Source organism: Cetorhinus maximus, chromosome 12 (genome assembly GCF_964194155.1).
Source record: "Cetorhinus maximus chromosome 12, sCetMax3.hap1.1, whole genome shotgun sequence".
NCBI classification, from domain to species: domain Eukaryota; kingdom Metazoa; phylum Chordata; class Chondrichthyes; order Lamniformes; family Cetorhinidae; genus Cetorhinus; species Cetorhinus maximus.
Window position 1 is genome coordinate 91,779,725 of NC_135890.1, and position 19,482 is coordinate 91,799,206.

The window sequence follows — 19,482 nt, forward strand, 5'->3', positions numbered from 1 at the left end:
AGAGTTTTAGTTATGAGGAGAGATTGGATAGACTGGGGTTATTTTCCCTGGAGCAGAGGAGATTGAGGGGGGACATGATTGAGGTGTATAAAAATTATGAGGGGCATAGAAAGGGTTGACAGGAAGGAACTTTTCCCCTTGGTGGAGGGATCAATAACCAGGGGGCATAGATTTAAGGTAAGCGGCAGGAGGTTTAGAGGGGATATGAGGAAGAATTGTTTCACCCAGAGAGTGGTGGGAATCTTGAACTCACTGTCTGAAAGGGTGATAGAGGCAGAAACCCTCATAACATTTAAGAAGTATTTAGATGTGCACATGGCATACAAGGCTATAGGCCTAGTGCTGTAAAATGGGATTAGAATAGTTAGGTACTTGTTTGACTAGCGCAGGCTCGATGGGCCAAAGGGCCTTTTTCTGTGCTGTAGACCTCTATGACTCTAAAAGGGTATGAGGGAGGTTGCATAGACTATAGGCTTGTACAGGTTGCGTATAGATTAAGGGGTGAACTAACTGAAATACTGATTAAATGATTTTATAGGGTAGATAGTGGGAAACCAGTTCCTGTGGTGGGGAAGTCCAGAACAAGGCAGCACAACCATAAAATCAGGGTTACACAGTTCAGGGGAAATATCAGGAGGCACTTCTTTGAACAAAGGGCTGTGGAATTCTGGAGCTGTCTCACCAAAATGCTACTGATGCTAGGATAATTGAAAATTTGAAAACTAAGATCGTTAGAATTTTGTTAGGCAAGGGTATTAAGGGATGTAAGGCAGGTGAATAGAGTTAAGGTGCAGATCAGCCACGATCTAATTGAATTATGAAACTGGCTCTAGGGGTTGAATGGCCTGCTCCCATTCTAAAGAAAATGTTGAAAAAAATTACACAGAGTGAACAAGACTCTTATTCTCGATCAGCGTATATAAACGGATTAATTGTGTGCCTTACTCATGGAAGTTACCATTTGAAGAAGCCAGCATCCAGGTCCAAGAAAATATCACAGACTTGACAGGGCAATATCACAGACTTGACAGGGCAATCCCACCCTCTGCCCCATGTCTGGTTTGAGATTTGGGATGAAGGGTCTTCGACGTGAAACGTTAACACTCACTATTCTCTTCACAGGCGGTGCCTGACCCGCTGAGCGTTTCCAACATTTTCTGGTTTGTTCTATGTTATGTAAGCAGCCGAGGGGCTCACCTGTTGATATAAATGGGTGGGTGCCGGGGAGACTTTTACCGGTTGCGCAGGCAGGTTGGTTCCGGGCGCTGTGGGCCGGCCGCCTTTTCGGGTTGCACCAGGTCCTCGGTCGGGCTGCTGCTGGGCGATGGCGGCGGTCAGAGCCATGGCGCTAGCGGTCGCGGTGCTGTTGGCGGGGTTTGTGTCCGTGGACTCGGTGAAATCCCGCCGGCAGACCGGACACGAAAAGCAAAATAATTTCTTCAGGCGGGCGGCAAGCAGCGTTTCCCGGAGCCTGGCGGTCGTGTTCGGGGAGGAAAATGTGCAGGCGGTGCAAAAGGTGGCGTGGAGCGGGGAGAGTGTGTGTGTAGGGCTGGGTAATTGAGGGGGGTGTGTGTGGAGGGCTGGGTAATTGAGGGGGGTGTGTGTGTGTGGAGGGCTGGGTAATGTGTGGGGGGGTGGGGGGGGAGGGTGTGTGTGTAGGGCTGGGTAATGGGGGGGGGTATGTGTGTAGGGCTGGGTAATGGGGGGGGGTATGTGTGTAGGGCTGGGTAATGGAGGGGGGGGTATGTGTGTAGGGCTGGGTAATCGGGGGGGGTATGTGTGTAGGGCTGGGTAATGGGGGGGGGTGTGTAGGGCTGGGTAATGGGGGGTGTGTGTGTGGAGGGCTGGGTAATGGGGGGTGTGTGTGTGGAGGGCTGGGTAATGGGGGGTGTGTGTGTGGAGGGCTGGTTAATGGGGGGGTGTGTGTGTGGAGGGCTGGTTAATGGGGGGGTGTGTGTGTGGAGGGCTGGGTAATGGGGGGGTGTGTGTGTGGAGGGCTGGGTAATGGGGGGTGTGTGTGTGGAGGGCTGGGTATTGGGGGGTGTGTGTGTGGAGGGCTGGGTATTGGGGGTGTGTGTGTGGAGGGCTGGGTAATGGGCGGTGTGTGTGTGGAGGGCTGGGTAATGGGGGTGTGTGTCTGTGTGGAGGGCTGGGTAATGGGGGTGTGTGTCTGTGTGGAGGGCTGGGTAATGGGGGTGTGTGTCTGTGTGGAGGGCTGGGTAATGGGGGTGTGTGTCTGTGTGGAGGGCTGGGTAATGGGGGGGGTGTGTGTATGGAGGGCTGGGTAATGGGGGGGGTGTGTGTATGGAGGGCTGGGTAATGGAGGGGGGTGTGTGTGTGTGGAGGGCTGGGTAATGGGGGGGTGTGTGTGTGTGGAGGGCTGAGTAATGGGGGGGGTGTGTGTATGGAGGGCTGGGTAATGGGGGGGGTGTGTGTATGGAGGGCTGGGTAATGGGGGGGTGTGTGTATGGAGGGCTGGGTAATGGAGGGGTGTGTGTGTATGGAGGGCTGGGTAATGGAGGGGTGTGTGTGTGTGTGGAGGGCTGGGTAATGGGGGGGTGTGTGTGTATGGAGGGCTGAGTAATGGGGAGGTGTGTGTGGAGGGCTGGGTAATGGGGGTGGGTGTGTGTGGAGGGCTGGGTAATGGGGGTGTGTGTCTGTGGAGGGCTGGGTAATGGGGGGGGTGTGTGTATGGAGGGCTGGGTAATGGGGGGGGTGTGTGTATGGAGGGCTGGGTAATGGAGGGGGGTGTGTGTGTGTGGAGGGCTGGGTAATGGGGGGGTGTGTGTGTGTGGAGGGCTGAGTAATGGGGGGGGTGTGTGTATGGAGGGCTGGGTAATGGGGGGGGTGTGTGTATGGAGGGCTGGGTAATGGGGGGGGGGTGTGTGTATGGAGGGCTGGGTAATGGGGGGGGTGTGTGTATGGAGGGCTGGGTAATGGAGGGGTGTGTGTGTGTGTGGAGGGCTGGGTAATGGGGGTGTGTGTGTGTGTGGAGGGCTGAGTAATGGGGAGGTGTGTGAAGAGGGCTGGGTAATGGGGGTGTGTGTCTGTGTGTGGAGGGCTGGGTAATGGGGGTGTGTGTCTGTGGAGGGCTGGGTAATGGGGGTGTGTGTCTGTGTGGAGGGCTGGGTAATGGGGGTGTGTCTGTCTGTGTGGAGGGCTGGGTAATGGGGGGGGTGTGTGTATGGAGGGCTGGGTAATGGGGGGGGGGGGTGTGTGTATGGAGGGCTGGGTAATGGGGGGGGGGGGTGTGTGTATGGAGGGCTGGGTAATGGGGGGGGTGTGTGTATGGAGGGCTGGGTAATGGAGGGGGGTGTGTGTGTGTGGAGGGCTGGGTAATGGTGGGGTGTGTGTGTGTGGAGGGCTGAGTAATGGGGGGGGTGTGTGTATGGAGGGCTGGGTAATGGGGGGGTGGTGTGTGTATGGAGGGCTGGGTAATGGGGGGGGTGTGTGTATGGAGGGCTGGGTAATGGAGGGGTGTGTGTGTGTGTGGAGGGCTGGGTAATGGGGGGGTGTGTGTGTGTGGAGGGCTGAGTAATGGGGAGGTGTGTGAAGAGGGCTGGGTAATGGGGGTGTGTGTCTGTGTGTGGAGGGCTGGGTAATGGGGGTGTGTGTCTGTGGAGGGCTGGGTAATGGGGGTGTGTGTCTGTGTGGAGGTCTGGGTAATGGGGGTGTGTCTGTCTGTGTGGAGGGCTGGGTAATGGGGGGGGTGTGTGTATGGAGGGCTGGGTAATGGGGGGGGTGTGTGTATGGAGGGCTGGGTAATGGGGGGGGGTGTGTGTATGGAGGGCTGGGTAATGGAGGGGGGTGTGTGTGGAGGGCTGGGTAATGGTGGGGTGTGTGTGTGTGGAGGGCTGAGTAATGGGGGGGGTGTGTGTATGGAGGGCTGGGTAATGGGGGGGGGGTGTGTGTATGGAGGGCTGGGTAATGGGGGGGGTGTGTGTATGGAGGGCTGGGTAATGGGGGGGGTGGTGTGTGTATGGAGGGCTGGGTAATGGGGGGGGTGTGTGTATGGAGGGCTGGGTAATGGAGGGGGGTGTGTGTGTGTGGAGGGCTGGGTAATGGGGGGGTGTGTGTGTGTGGAGGGCTGAGTAATGGGGAGGTGTGTGAAGAGGGCTGGGTAATGGGGGTGGGTGTGTGTGGAGGGCTGGGTAATGGGGGTGGGTGTGTGTGGAGGGCTGGGTAATTGGGGGGGGGGGGTGTGTGTGTGGAGGGCTGGGTAATTGGGGGGGTGTGTGTGGAGGGCTGGGTAATTGGGGGGGTGTGTGTGGAGGGCTGGGTAATTGGGGGTGTGTGTCTGTGTGTGGAGGGCTGGGTAATGGGGGTGTGTGTCTGTGTGTGGAGGGCTGGGTAATGGGGGTGTGTGTCTGTGTGTGGAGGGCTGGGTAATGGGGGTGTGTGTCTGTGTGTGGAGGGCTGGGTAATGGGGGTGTGTGTCTGTGTGTGGAGGGCTGGGTAATGGGGGTGTGTGTCTGTGTGGAGGGCTGGGTAATTGGGGGGGGGGGTGGAGGGCTGGGTAATTGGGGGGGGGGCGGCGGTGTGGGGGGCTGGGTAATTGGTGGGGAGGGGGTGTGTATGGAGGGGGTGTGTGTGGAGGGCTGGGTAATTGGGTTGTGTGTGGAGGGCTGGGTAATTGGTGGGGGTGTGTGTGTGTGTGGAGGGCTGGGTAATTGGGGGGGCGGTGTGTGTGTGGAGGGCTGGGTAATTGGGGGTGGTGTGTGTGTGGAGGGCTGGGTAATTGGGGGGGGTGTGTGTGTGTGTGTGTGTGTGGAGGGCTGGGTAATTGGGGTGTGTGTGTGTGTGTGTGGAGGGCTGGGTAATTGGGGGGGGTGTGTGTGTGTGGAGGGCTGGGTAATTGGGGGGGGTGTGTGTGTGGAGGGCTGGGTAATTGGGGGGGGGGTGGGGTGTGTGTGTGGAGGGCTGGGTAATTGGGGGGGGGGTGGGGTGTGTGTGTGGAGGGCTGGGTAATTGGGGGGGTGTGTGTGTGGAGGGCTGGGTAATTGGGGATGGGTGTGGAGGGCTGGGTAATGGGGTGAGAGGGGGCTGGGTGGAGAATGGGTGTGGATAGAAAGGGCTAGTTACAGCTGGAGGGGGAGCTGGCTGGGTGCATGTTGGGGAAGGAAAGTCTGTATGTAAATGGGGTTGTATGCTGCATGTGAAGTGTTGTGTAGGGTGTGTACATGCAAAAGTTACAGTAGCTGCATACGTTCAGTTAAAGATTGTGGTTAGTGTCAGATACCATCAGTGTTTTTTTTTAACAGATTAATGTCACTATTAGTGATGGTCACTATGCTATGTTTAGATTATTGCACTTGAATTGAGGGTTTTCAGTACAGTGCAGTAATGTTTTTTTGTGAAATCCTTTGGTGGCTGTGTCATATTTTGTTTTATAACTCTCCTGTGAAGCACCTTAGGCTATGTCGTTAGGTTAAAAGTGCTATATAACTGTTACAGGTGTCACTGATCTCACGCTGAAATAATTTAAAACATTTTAGGACTGAATTGAATAATAGCGTGATTGTTGCTGGGGAGGGTTGGAAAACACAGCAAAGTGTAGCATGAGAAATTGACATGATCTCAAGCAGTGTGACTTGCCCTGATCTTGAAATGCATCTTTTATACCAGTGAGTTTTCCTAGCAGTTGTTTTAGTGATCTCTGACTGAGGCTGCCACTTTGTGCTGAACTGTAGACTGTGCCTCCATTAAGAAATGGATTGTACCAACATGCATATTTGAGAAATTGATCTCATTAGTGGGACTAAAGTTAAACAGCCAAGAAGTTCTATTCTGAATCGCTCTATTCAGTCCCTGGCATTGAATTTGTATAATAAAATAAAAGCAAAATACTGCAGATGCTGGAAACCTGAAACAAAAACAGAAAATGCTGGAAAAACTCAGCAGGTCTAGCAACACCTGTGGAGAGAGAAACAGAGTTAACGTTTTGAATCTGTATGACCCTTCTTCAGGGAAGGATCTGAAGAAGGGTCTTTTGGACTTGAAACATTAACATTGAATTTGTATAATTGTGCTTTGTTGAATCCAGCTTTGGTAGTAGCGTGGTACAGTGTGTTAGCTTTCCTGTGACTGAATCCACCATTATCTGGATGTATTGTGTTTGAAACCAATCCTTATACTGTACTTGAAATACATTTTAATGCCTGGGCAAACTTTGATATTTTAGAAGTGACCCTCCAAGGGAGAGGTGACTCCTCTTTAAAATTGCTTTACCACATGATTTTTTTTACGTGGAATATACAGCACAGAAAAAGGCCTTTTGGTTCAACCAATCTGTGCTGTGTTTCTGCTCTGCTCAAGCCTCCTCCCATCCTTCACCATCTAACATTATCAGTATAAACCTCGCTTTCCTTATCTCTCATATGCTTATGTATCCTCTCCTGAAATGCATTTATACTATTTGCCCCAACTACTCCCTGTGGTCATAAGTTTCACATTCTTACCACCTTTTCCTCTCGGGTGAAGAAGTTTCTCCTGGATTCCCTTTTTTTATAACTATCTTAGATTACTGGTCTCTGATTTTGTTCTTCCCTGTGTGGAAACACTCCCTGTGGTTTTGAAAGAGTACACATTCATAAAGATCTCGAGGTCACCCCTCAACCTTCTCTAAGTAAAGAGAGATCCGACCTGTTCACCCTTGCCTTTCCTTTTTAAATGCAACCTTCTTGATATCATCCTTGTAGATCTCTTAATTGTACACAGTACTCCCAAGTATGATCTAACCAACATTTGATATATTAGCATTCTCTACTTTTTAATTTTGTCCCTTGTAAAATAAACCCTAGAGCTTATTTATTAACTTGTTGCTATATTTGTACTCCCAGATCTCTTTGCTCCTGTACCCCATTTAGATTCTTATTTTCCAAGTAATATGTTACCTTATTTTTCTTGCTAAAATATAATACCTCTCACTCGTGTGTTGACATTAATTTGCCAATTATGTGCCCCATTTGCAAGTTTATTCATGTCTTGTATTTGGTTATAGCGCTCCTTAGTATTGATGTCGCCTGCAAATTTAGAACTTGTTTTTTGATACCAAGGCCTAATTAGTTAAAATAAACTGGGTGACAGTGGTCCCAGCACTCAACTTTGACAGCCCCTTACTTTTCACCTCTTGGCACTCTGAATAGCTACTTTTACCTCTACTTTCTGGTTCCTGTCTTGTAGCCAACTAGCTACCCATTCTGCTACTTGTCCCCGACTCTGCATTCTTTGACATTATTTATTATTCCATTAAGTGGTACTTCACCAAAGACCTTTTAGAACTATAGATGCATTACGTTTTACTTTGGTCCATTACAGCTAAATGCTGGGTGTTTTCCAACTGGATGTAATCAAATTAAGGTGGCTGTCAGTTGGCCCAGTTTTTTTTATAGTCGATCATTGGATGTTGGTGTCGCTGGCTATTTATTGAGAAGGTAATGAGCTGCCTTCTTGAACCGTTGCAGTCCATTTGGTTTAGCTATACCCACAGTGCTGTTAGGAAGGGAATTGCAGGATTTTGACCCAACAACAGTGAAGGAATGGTAATATAGTTCCAAATTAAAATGATGGGTGGTTTGGAGGGGAACTTGCAGGCAGTGGTGTTCCCATATGTTTGCTGCCCTTGTCCTTCTAGGTGGTAGAGGTCATGGGTTTAGAAGGTGCAGTTGAAGGAGCCTTAGTGAGTGACTGCAGTGCATCTTGTAGATGTTATGCACTGCTGCCGCTGTGCATCGGGGTGGAGGGTGTGAATGTTTATTGTGGTGAATGGGGTGCCAACCAAGTGGTCTGCTTTGTCCTGGATGGTGTTGAGCTTCTTGAGCATTGTTGGGGCTGCACCTATCCAGGCAAGTGGAGAGTATTCCATCACACCCCTGACTTGCGCCTTGTAGATGGTGGACAGGCTTTAGGGAGTCTGGAGGTAAGTTACTCTCCACAGAAGTCCCAGCCTCTGACCTGTTCTTGTAGCCACAGTATTACAGTATTTATGTGGCTAGTCCAGTTCACTTTCTGGTCAATTTTAAACGCCCACCACACCCCCCCCCCCCAACCAAGGATGTTGACAGTGGAGGATTCAGCAATGGCATTGAATGTCAAGGGACGATGCTTAGATTCTCTTGTTGAAGATGGTCATTGCCTGGCACTTGTGTGGTGCAAATGTTAGTTACTCTAGTTCTAAGTTACCAACATCTTATGCAGATATGATTTTTGGGGGGAGGTGGGGTGTGGGTACAGAGGAGGGGAGGTGGTGCAGCCATCAGGGAACACAGTACACCTGAGATACACTGAGCTGTCAGGAGAGAGCCACCCATGATCTCCCTTGCATGGCCTGTACCAGGAACACACTTGTACCTGAGACTTGAAGATCTTCTGTTGGGAGAAATCAAAATATGTGCAGCACTTGTCTTTCTCTGGATTGCCTTAAGAATCCCTGCAGAGGGATTGTGGGGGGTCCTGGCAAAATCCCAACACCTAGTTACTCAGGGTATCCCTCCAATTTATTGTAATATCGAAACCAGACCTGCACCACCTTCTACAGACCTGCTGCAGTGTTGTTACCCCAATGTGGGTGAACTCCCAGAGATCCCAGAGTTGTTTTTTGGAGGTGGAGACCTTTTGTAATAGGTTTGTGACTCATTTTCTATTCGCTTTGTCTTACAACTGAGAGTGCTCTTCCTGTAGCTGTTTAATGATTTGAAATGAGGCAGATTTGTCATGAGGCAGCATGCCTATATGTTAGCAATACTCTTTCAGACTGTTAGTGCACACCAATGATTAGTGGGAAATTCATTCATGCATAGATTCACTTAATCTGTAGAATATTGATTAGGAGAAATGTCTTTACTCAGAGGGGTGTGAATCTTTGAAATTCTCTACTCCAGAGGGCTGTGGAAGCTCAGTCATTGAGTATGTGTAAAGCAGAGATTGGTATTTAGAAATTTGTCAATGACATAAGGGGTATGGGGATAACGTGGGTGGAAAAAGGCATTGAAGTGGATGATCAACCATGATCATATTGAATGTCGGAGCAGGCTTGACTGGCTGAATGGCCTACTCCTCCTATGTTCCTGCATAAGTACTACTTGTGGTTCATGTAGTGATACGTGTGGTACACGTTTCATCGCAAGGCATCTCTGAACTGAATGGTACTACCATATTCTTTTTACAGGAATGAAAAAATTGCACCTTTTTGGTGGAATTCCATCGTTTTGATTATGGAATCCTGCCATTAATGTATTTCCAACCTCTGCCTTCCCTTTTCCGTAGCTGCTTACTTTGCTTGACATGTACATAATCCAGCAAGGTCATAGTCTGGTTTTAGTATTTACTTCATCCTGCTTCATTTTACTAACTGCATTAAACACAATGTTGAAATGCTGAGGTCACTTTGGTAATTCTATACGAATGCATTGGTCCACAGTCTTGACTGTAATGGAAGGGGAAAGTGATATAGGGAAAAGTAATGCTACTAGCCACTTGAACTACAATAATTCCATCCTATGAAGTCGCCTAGAAGCATTTGCATTTCACTACAGAACATAGGTGCTATAATTTTCTGGCCCTTCATGCTGCAGTGACTTTGTCGCTTTGTGTTTATAATGTGTAAATGATTTCATATCACAAACTTTCAGACCTTTTTGTCTTCACCCACTCTCATCCCTGATTTTAGAACAAATCATTGAGTACAGGTTGTAACACAAACCTTATGTTGGAGAGATTTGACTTGTCTACATAGTTTCTGTTCCATTCATGTTCCACTTGCCATATCAGTAATCTGTTCCACGTATCACCACCCTTTAGTGTAAAAAGAATCCTCTTGATTTACCTCTTTGTCCACAATTTGTAAACATGATCTTTGTACTTAGCTTTTCTGCCACGCTCAAAATTTTATTTGTATAAACTTTATAATTATGAACACTTCTATCATATCCCCTCAGGCTTATCTTTTCAAGGAGGGAGACTCAGTGTAGTCAATCTTTCTTTGCTTTATTGTAAGTTGGGCTTGGGTAGGTTATGGAGGTGGGGCCTGGGTGGTTTCAGTGTGTGATTGGAAATTTTAAATTTGAGGTGCTGTGGAGACCAAGAGCTTCCAAGTTGGTCAGGTCAGGGATGATGAGCAAGTGAAGTTTAGTGCAGGATAAGATTCAGTCAACAGTATTTGAACTGACATTTTATGGAGGATTTTATGATGGAGATATGGAGTTGGTAGCTTGGTTTGAATTGCTGAGTTGTGAATGATATGATTCAGCCTGAGACAGTGATCAGGGTCAAGGATGGAGTTGCTAACCATAGTTCCATGGGCGGTGATGGCTTTGGTTTTTCCAACGTCTAGCTGAAGGAAATAGCAGCTTGTCCAAGACTGGGTGTCAGACAAGCAGTACAACAGCATCGAGGCAGCAAAGGGGCTGAAATTGGTGGTAGAAGAGTAGCTGAATGTAGTCAGTGGACGTGTGACAGCTGATTGCATGCCCACAGGTGATGTCACCAAATGGCAGCATGATGGTGATGAAAAGGAGGTGGCCACAGATCACCTGGAGGGAGTCTTGGGGTAATTGTAGGAGTGAGGAGAGGAACCATTATTGGAGATGCAATGGTTTATGTAAGCAAGAGTGGAATCAAGTGGTAGCCCCATTGAACTCTAATGCATTAGGCTGCAGATCATCCATGGTCTCACTGAACATTGGAACCAGCTCGAGGGGCTAAATGCTGTACTCTTATTTCTTCAGTTCCTATGAACTGGAGGTTTTGGAGGAAGTTGGCATGGTTGACTCAGCCAAAAGTTGCAAGAAAGATCAGGAGGAATGATGCATTGGGGCTCAGTCACCGAGAACATGTGTTTGTAGCTTTAGATTGGGCACTTTCGGTGCAGTAGCAGTGGGTGTCAATGCAAAGAGCGCATTTCAACTAAGACTGGTTAATGATCCAAGCTGGAATGTTAATCTGTCTTTCTCTTTGAGCTGCTGACTATTTTGCTCTGTACTTCCAATTGTATATGCTTATGTGTACCATTTTATTTGATTTATGCCTCCTTCATCTTTTTTGTTTTATTTCTGGTGACCCTTTGTTAGGAGCATTATTTATAAGTGAATCTGTAACATTACAAGTTGTTTTTACCCCAAGTATCCAACTCCAAGATCTATTTGTGCTGGTAATGGATTAATGTCTGTACCGCCCCCCCTCCCCCCCCAAATCCCCTGCAGTCCATGTTGGAACACACTGAGCATGTTCAACAAATGCTTGAAGGTCCAAATATGCCGTGGCAGGTGGAGCTGGGTGGGTGGCGGTGATGGCAAATATATGCTGTCAACATTTCTGTGCCTTGAATCTTTTCCTGTTTATTTCCTTAAAATGTCTGTGTTGAACTGCTTCCTCTCTTTTGGGAAGTATTTTTCTTCTCCACTTTTAACTAAAATCAGCTAATTTGATTTGTGTAAATGTGTTGCTGAAATATTTGTAATTATTAAAAAGGAAGAGGCTATGCAGTCATCCTTTGTTAATTAACTTCCCTTTTTGAAAAAATACCCCAACCTGTTTTTGTTACTTCCTGCTATACTAACATCTAACATGTGGGCCTTATATAAGTGGTGCACATCCAAAAGTAAACTCCACTTTTTATATTGCTGATGGATTGTGAGTGAGTATGACTGATGTGGTACAAAATAGTGCAAATAGCTGCAGACAGGATCCCAGGCTATAAAGTGTGAGTTATTACTGGCTGATGTGCCTGTACAAATAATATGCAGACAATCTCATTTGCCCTGTTAAGCTCAGGTGCTTTTTTTCACCTTTAGTTGATGTTGTAGAAAACATGGGTGTTATTAAAATCCTTGATTTGCATGTGTCTGTGAGATGATGTAAGCTTTTTATACTGCCAGATATTATGGGCTTGGAATCATGGAAACTTGCTGCACAGAAAGAGGAAATTTGGTCTGTTGTGCCTGTGCTGGCTCTTTAAAAGAGCAGTTGTACCACATCTGCATTTTTTGTACATGACCCTGTCAGTTCCTCATTCTCAAGTACCTGTCAAACTCTCTCTTAAAATTATTTATGGATTGACTTCCGCCACTTTTTTTTTGAGTAGTGTCCCAAATCCTGATTACTCCTGAGTAGGGGGTAAAGAATTCTCCAATCCCCTTTAGATCTCTTGCTAATGATTTTTTAATCTGTGACTTCTAATATTTGACCCACTTGCATGAGGGCATAGTTTCTTTCCATTAAAACTTCTGATCATGAAAACTGTATTAGATCGCCTCTTAATCTTCACTGTTCCAGAGGAAACAGTCTTAACCTCTTCAACCTCTCCCTCCCACCTGGTAAACCACCCCATTCCCTTTCCAAGGCCTTACCTCAGTACTGAAGTGTGATGCTGGAATTGTCCTTAACACTCCAGCTGAAGCCTAATCAGTGATTTATAAATTCTAGCATGATCGCATTGTTTTAGTAACCAAATTCCAGGATAATTGACTGCCATTAACATCATGGCAGTATTTAACTCTGTAGTACCGAGGAGCACTAATGAGGCTGAAATTGTTGGATGAGTGTTGGGGTGGTGGCGTAATGTGATCCAATAGCTGATGTCACACCAGTCCATCCTTGCATGCAGCAAGACCTGCAAAACATCTAGACTTGGGCTGATAAATGGCAACATTCACACCATGTGTGGCAGGCAGTGACCTTCTCTGACAAGAGTCTAATCACCTCCCCTTGATGTTCAATGGCATTACCACTGCTGAATCACATCCTGGGAGTGGGTCACTATTGAGCAGAAAGTCAACCACACAAATCCTGTGGCTACTAGAGCTGGTAGAGACTGGGTATTTTACAGTAGGAGGTTCATCTCCTGATTTCCAAAGCCTCTCTACTGTCTACTAGATACAGTCAACAAGAGATGAATGTTCTCTACTTGCCCAGGTGGATGCAACAATATTCATGAAGTCAACAATATTCAGGGCAAAGCAGTGTGTTTGTTTGATTTGCATTCCATCCACCAATTTACACCAATGGCAGAGGGAGTGGATGTTTATTATGGCTGCAGTTTGACTATTTACAGAAGCACCACAGCAAGTCACTAAGGTGGCTTAGAGCCTTGCATACCTGCAACTTCTGCCATCTAAAAAGACAAGGCAGCAAGGTACATAGAACCAACATCATCTCCAAATTGTACACTATCCCAACTTCAACTTGGATATATCTCTGCTCCTTCATTGTTGCTGGGTCCAAAATCCTAGAATTCCTTACTGAACAGCATAATAAAAATATCTTCATGCAGTCGACAGAAGTTCAAGAAGGCTCAACGCTACCTTTTCCAGAACAAGTAGGGGTGGATAGTAAATGCTGGCCTGTCCAGTTATGCCAACATCCTACAAGTAAATATATACAAAGATCCTGTTTTTTTTTTGATGTGCTGTGTAGCATAGGCTATACAGCACAGAAATGGGCCATTTGGCCCAATTAGTCCATGTCAGTGTTTATGCTCCACTTGAGCCTCCTCCTTGCACCTTTCTTGAGCTAATTCTTAAGCATAGCCCTCTATTTGCTTCTCCCTCGTGTTTTATCTAGCCTCCCCTTAAATACTATTGCCTTCAAACATTTCCTGCGGTAGCAAGTTCCACAACCTCAGCAGCTAAATGTTAGTAGGGTGGAAGTTCTCTTAAAAGTTCTTTTGATGATGTTGAATGTCCAGTTTCAAAACGAAAGTGCTGGCAGTTTGGGAAACCTGGTATGTGTGGCATTATTTATACAACTATCTTGTAGTCCTTGCAGAGTTTGCTTGCCTTATTTTCATAAGGTGACGCTCTTTTCCATCTTGGTGAAAAGCATCACCTAGTGGCTATGGTTTGCATGGCTACAAGAAAAGCTACAATGCAGTGTTCCGTATAGGAAGTGTACCCTTAAAGGTTAATGGCTTAGCTGTACTAAACTTTGAAGCTCTATTAAATGAAATGTAAAAATTGAACAATTTTGCATTGATATTTGATTTTATTTAAATGTGTTATAAACTAGCATGTCTCTGTCTTGGCTTTGGAGAGGAGAAATGACGGAAGGGAGGGGTGAGGAGCCCATTTTTCAGACTTCAGATTTTCCAGTGTCAATTGCCTGGATTTCTTACCTTGGAGCTAAATATGACAGCTGTGCTGCAACCATCAGGACTATATTAAATTAAAATTTAGAACTGAGATGAGGAATTTCTTCACTCTGGTTGTGAATCTTTGGGAGTCTTTGGAATTCTCTATCTCCAGGGGGCAGTGAATGTTCAGTTCTAGAGTATGTTCAGGACTGAGATATAGATTTTAGACTCTTGAGGGAATGGAGGGATATTGGAATCGGGCAGGAAAGTGGGAGTTTAAGTTGAAGATCAACCATAATCTTATTGATTTGGGAAGCTGGCTTGAGGGGCCGCCTCCTATTTCTTATGTTCTGTTAAAATTTGTGGTCTAATGAGAAATATTCTTTCAGTTCTTTTCCAGGATCACTGAGCAGTTTGTGTTTAGCATTGATGTGTTGGTGGACACAGTATGGAAAATATGGACAGACCTGCTGGATGTTCTTGGAATTGATGGTAAAATTATTTCCATAGCGCTGATTTAAAAGAGAATATTGGTGTAAAGAAGCATTTTATGTTAAGTGTGTAGGTCTTTATGCTTTTCACAGCCTTCTTCACTGTTGTCAAATATCTGCATTTTAGGAATAATTCTGCATGAGAAGTTGTTCTTTAGCTGCTAAGTGGGTGTTAGACAAGACCTGCGCTTTCCTGAGTTTGTGATTTTACTTGTAGAGAACCATAGTGTTCTGCATTTTCAGTTCTATGGACTATGACCGTCAGTCAGGAGGCATTTTCATCATCCTACTCTTGTATGGTCAAGAGTAGCTTTGGCAGTGGCATCTAACAACTTTCAGCCACAGGACTTGCATTGCATATAGGGAGATCTGAGTGGGGAATGAAGTATGTGTTTTTGTAGGGTATCTAGCACAGGTCAATTTCATTCCAGATCGCATTTTGTTAGAAAATACAAGGCAATCATTTACCAGGTACTTGAAAGTGTAGTTATAACAGCTCAACAGTTTTTAAGTTGTTCCAATTATTTGGGTTTACCAACTTAGAGCAGTAGCCTTAAAAACCAGGCTAGTTTAGCAGCTGTATATCACAACTGTGTTCCAGACCAAATTACATGGAGCATCTTAAAAATAAGCCAAACCCTGTTGTGTGTGATGCTCTCTAACAAGAGCCAATGGTGGATATCTGCTTTTGAGTTTGAAACACACTTTTCTGTGACCAGGAGCTAATGTGTAGCTTGGAAAGCTGAACAATTTCTAGTTTTTATTCCTGCAAAAGAAAAAAAATTCTATAGTCACCAGCTAATTAAAGTTTGTGTTGATTTTGTCATGGCAAGCAAAATGTAATTCTCCATTATTTCTTGCAGGATCAAACCTGAACCAGTATCTGAACCCGGCGACAGCTGTAAACCACCCAACTCAAGTTCTCCTATTAGTTGTTGCTGTACTTGTAGCTTATTGGTTTTTGTCAATGTTTCTGGGGCTTTTATTTTATGCATTACGCTCAATGTTTGGCTGCTTTTTCTGGATTGCTAGAGTTGTCTTTTTTGCCCTCGCTTGCCTATACATTCTGCAGAAATCTGAAGGTGACCCTGAAGGTGCTGTGCTCCCACTTTGTTTTGTAGTTTTGACATACATTATGACTGGTCCAGTTGGCTTTTATTGGAGGAGGAGCGTTAGTCACGTAGAAGAAAAACTTGATCATCTTGATGGCCAAATCAGGCTTATGAACATTCGCCTCAATAGGGTATTGGAAAAACTCGACCAAAACACTGCTTAGTGTTGGAAGGAATGCTATTGCTCATCACCAGCACTGTTTAATGGATAGTGAAGCACTTGTTTAACAAGTGTGAGTAACCCATATTCAAGGATTTCTGTCCCTAAGTTTTTCTCGCAATCATTTAACCACTTTTTATTTTTATACTTTCTACTTTGTATTCATCAGTCATACTATAAATGGGAATAATTTTTTTGTCTTTTTTAATTCCCTTTCCTTTGCCTGAAATGTGCATGGTCAAGTGTTTATTAGCACAAACAGAATCAGTTTCACTACATAAAAACACCAACAGAGGAACATTTTTTTTATTCTCCCAAATTTTAACTTATTGGAGGAAGGGAGGAAAGAATATATTTGTGCTCAGTAATTATGCACTATTGTGGTTATCTTGTTAGTACACTGAATCAGAAGGATAGTTATATTTTTAGCATTTTAGTATAGTTTTGTGAAACAATCAAGGGTAAGTTCTAAATTAAACTACTACTATACAACCTTTTCACCAGTTTCCACTCTGTCTCTTTCAGTGCTGCTATGTTATTGGATTCTGAATTGCATTCTGAATTGCATAAGTGAGAATCTATTTGAGTTGGTGTTCTATATGCAATGTGCTGTAATGAAAGAAAAAGAAGATTCATATCTGTTGTGCACCCCCACTTGGTGTTTTCCCTCTTAGTTTTGTGGGTGCATTTCATGTGAAGACAAGTACAGTATAGAAATGTGTATGTGTAAATCTTCTGCAAACTGCAGATTTTTGCCAATGGATTGTAGATTATGGACTATTAATATGGCATGTTTGTAAATGTGATAAGTAATTCATTGTCAGATTATTTGTATATAGTTTAATTATGGCATGTGATGTTGAGCCAAATTAATAATAAAAGTCTTGCAAAAATAAATGTGAAAACATGGTCCAATCTACTAAGTCTCTTAATCACTGCAAGATCATCTGCCCATCTCCAGTTTCTAATAGAGCTCAACTAAAGTAGTAGATGACCTTAAATCTGTAACGTTTGCTCCCACAAATTTGTGTTTCTATGATTCCTCTTTGAGAGGTGGTCTTTTGAATTGCACAAGGTAGATTTTAACATGAAAATATTAGACCTCTGAATGGGTTATACTATTTACAAGAATGATATTACTAATGAATGACGGTAGTTAAGTGAGCCTTGGAGCTGATGGATCCAAATCAATCAATTTTGTGATGAAGTCTCTTGGCTCTCTTTGCCCTGATCATATAAGAAAATGAGAGAGGGATTTTAAATGATATTGTTGCACCTGTACAATCAATGCCATATGGAACTAACTCCACTACTATAAAGTACCAACAGATTATGTTCATTTACTTTGGTTCTAGATGATGTGCCTTTTGGGAATATATGATGCTATATGTGAAGAACTTGTTTGGAAATGAACACTGAAGGGAAAATAAGCTGAAAATGTTTGTTCACTCAGACCATGCTTTCGATTTCTCTATCCTAGGAAAAGTGTAGAATAATGGGAATTCTTGATTATGACTGATATAGAATAAACAACCTATTAGATTATATTGTACATTTGATATAATGTAAATTGTGCTGATAATTGTACGTGAGCTCATGTTTTGACCAAATTTACAATGCAATTGGTAGATTGCAATAATTATAAAACTTTTTAAGATTTAAAAGTACTTTGCTTTCTGCTGACTTTAAGAGTATTTCTGTTCTAGTACATTGGGATCACACTAGTTTTGAGCATTTGCTGTTAATAAGTACAATTATTTTTGTGATACCTTTTTTAATATTACGAACTGCACTTAACTTATTTTGACTGCCTTTTTTGATATCTCCAAATTCACATCAAGTAATTTGGTAATTTTGCTGTTTGTATATTTACATCTTGCTGTTAAGTATTGTTTGAATTGAGTTCAATCTCCAGATGTAAGTTTAGTAAGAAATGGATAATAGAATCTGTTAAGCACAACGTTACTGTGTATGTTAATAAAGGTAAAACAATGCAATACAAACTAGCATTTGCGTTTTTGAAAATTATCCATTTATAAGGCGAGTGCTTCTACAAGGTACACTGCAATAACTTAAAGGTTTCTTCAGCAGCATCTTCCAACCTGTGACTTCTACCATCTAGAATGACAAGGGCAGCAGGTGCATGGAACCTCCACTACCTCCAAGTTTCCCTTCAAGCCGCACAACACCAATTCCTTGGAAATATATCACCACTTCTTCATTGTCACTGGGTCAAAACCCTAGAGCTCCCTACCTAACAGCATCGTGGAGGTATCTGCACCATACAGACTATTGTGATTCAAGACTGGGAAAATGTGAAATTGTTCATTTTGGCAGGAAGGATAAAAAGGAAGTTTGTCTAAGTGATGAGAGATTGCAGAGCTTAGATTCGGAGGGATCTGGGTGTCCTAATGCATGAATCACAAAAGGTTAGTATGCATGTACAGCAGGTAATTGGGAAAGCTAATGGAATGTTATCATTTATTGAGAGGGGAATTGATTACAAAAGTAGGGAGGTTATGCTTCAGTTGTACAGGGTATTGGTGAAACCACATCTGGAGTATTGTGTACTGTACTGGTCTCATTTAAAGAAAGATGTAAATGCATTGCAAGCAGTTAAGAGAAGGTTTATTAGACTAATACCAGGAATGGGTGGGTTGTCTTATGAGGAAAGGTTGGACAGACTAGGCTTGTATCCACTGGAATTTAGAATAAGAGGCGACTTAACTGAAACCTTTAAGACCCTGAGGGGTCTTGATAGGGTTGATGTAGAGAGGATGTTTCCTTTTGTGGGAGAATCTAGAACGAGGAATCACCTGTTTTAAAAATAAGGGGTCGTTCATTTAAGACAGATGAGAAATTTCTTCTCTTGAGGGTTAAGTCTTTGGAACTCGAAAGGCAGTGGAAGCAGAGTCTTTGAATATTTTTAAGGCAGAGCTAGATAGGTTCTTGATTAACAAGAGCGTGGAAGGTTATCTGGAATAGGCAGGAATGTGGGGTTGAGGTTACATCAGATCAGCTACTATCTTATTGAATGGCAGAGCAGGCTTGGGCCGAGTGGCCTACACCTGATCCTAATTCGTATGTATAAGGCGGCAGCTCACTAACACCTGAAGACTAACTGGCAATGGGAAATGAATGCTGACCTTGTCGTCAATGTATGCCATTAACACATTTTTAAAACTCAGCAGGTCTGACAGCATCTGCGGAGAGGAACATAGTTAACGTTTCGAGTCTGTATGACTCTTCAACAGAACTAAGGAAAATAATTGTTTAGTAGCATGACTTAGGTGGGAGTATTTGCTTTTGAGCCAGGGATGTGGGGTTGAACCCCAGATGAAGAAAACCTGGAGTAACTGGCAGAAGGATTAGAGGAGAGTTGAATTTTTTTTTTCACTCTGCTTAATAGGTGCTATCTGAAATGGTGGTGAAGGAAAAAACCCTCATCGCAGTTTTTAAAAAAAACACACTTGTAGTTGACGGCACTTGAAGTGCATATCCAGGCTACAGACCAGGAGCTGGAAAGTTGGATAAAGCTGGATAACTTTCAGCCTATGAAACCTAATAGTGCCAAATAGTCACCTGCACTTCAGGCAACAAGTTCCAGACTTCCTATCCTCTGGATGGAAAAAATAATTAACTCTTTTTTTTAAA

The 19,482-nt window shown here is 44.4% G+C and overlaps 1 protein-coding gene across 1 annotated transcript; it reads left to right on the top strand.

Annotated features, from left to right (window-relative positions):
- Positions 1–1,275: 1,275 nt before the first annotated feature.
- On the top strand, positions 1,276–17,831 carry bri3bp (bri3 binding protein). Its single transcript, XM_078554106.1, has 3 exons — positions 1,276–1,516; positions 14,455–14,557; positions 15,420–17,831. The coding sequence occupies exons 1-3, from the start codon at positions 1,325–1,327 to the stop codon at positions 15,830–15,832; spliced, it is 708 nt and encodes a 235-aa protein (XP_078410232.1). The 5' UTR covers positions 1,276–1,324; the 3' UTR covers positions 15,833–17,831.
- Positions 17,832–19,482: the final 1,651 nt, after the last annotated feature.

What these genes read in the sequence shown, in the direction of transcription:
- bri3bp (XM_078554106.1), top strand. Translation starts at nt 1,325, where the DNA reads ATGGCGGCGGTCAGAGCCATGGCGCTAGCGGTCGCGGTGCTGTTGGCG. An exon ending in ATGTGCAGGCGGTGCAAAAG is followed by an intron (nt 1,517 to 14,454) that starts GTGGCGTGGAGC and finishes ATATTCTTTCAG; the next exon opens with TTCTTTTCCAGGATCACTGA. An exon ending in GGATGTTCTTGGAATTGATG is followed by an intron (nt 14,558 to 15,419) that starts GTAAAATTATTT and finishes TATTTCTTGCAG; the next exon opens with GATCAAACCTGAACCAGTAT.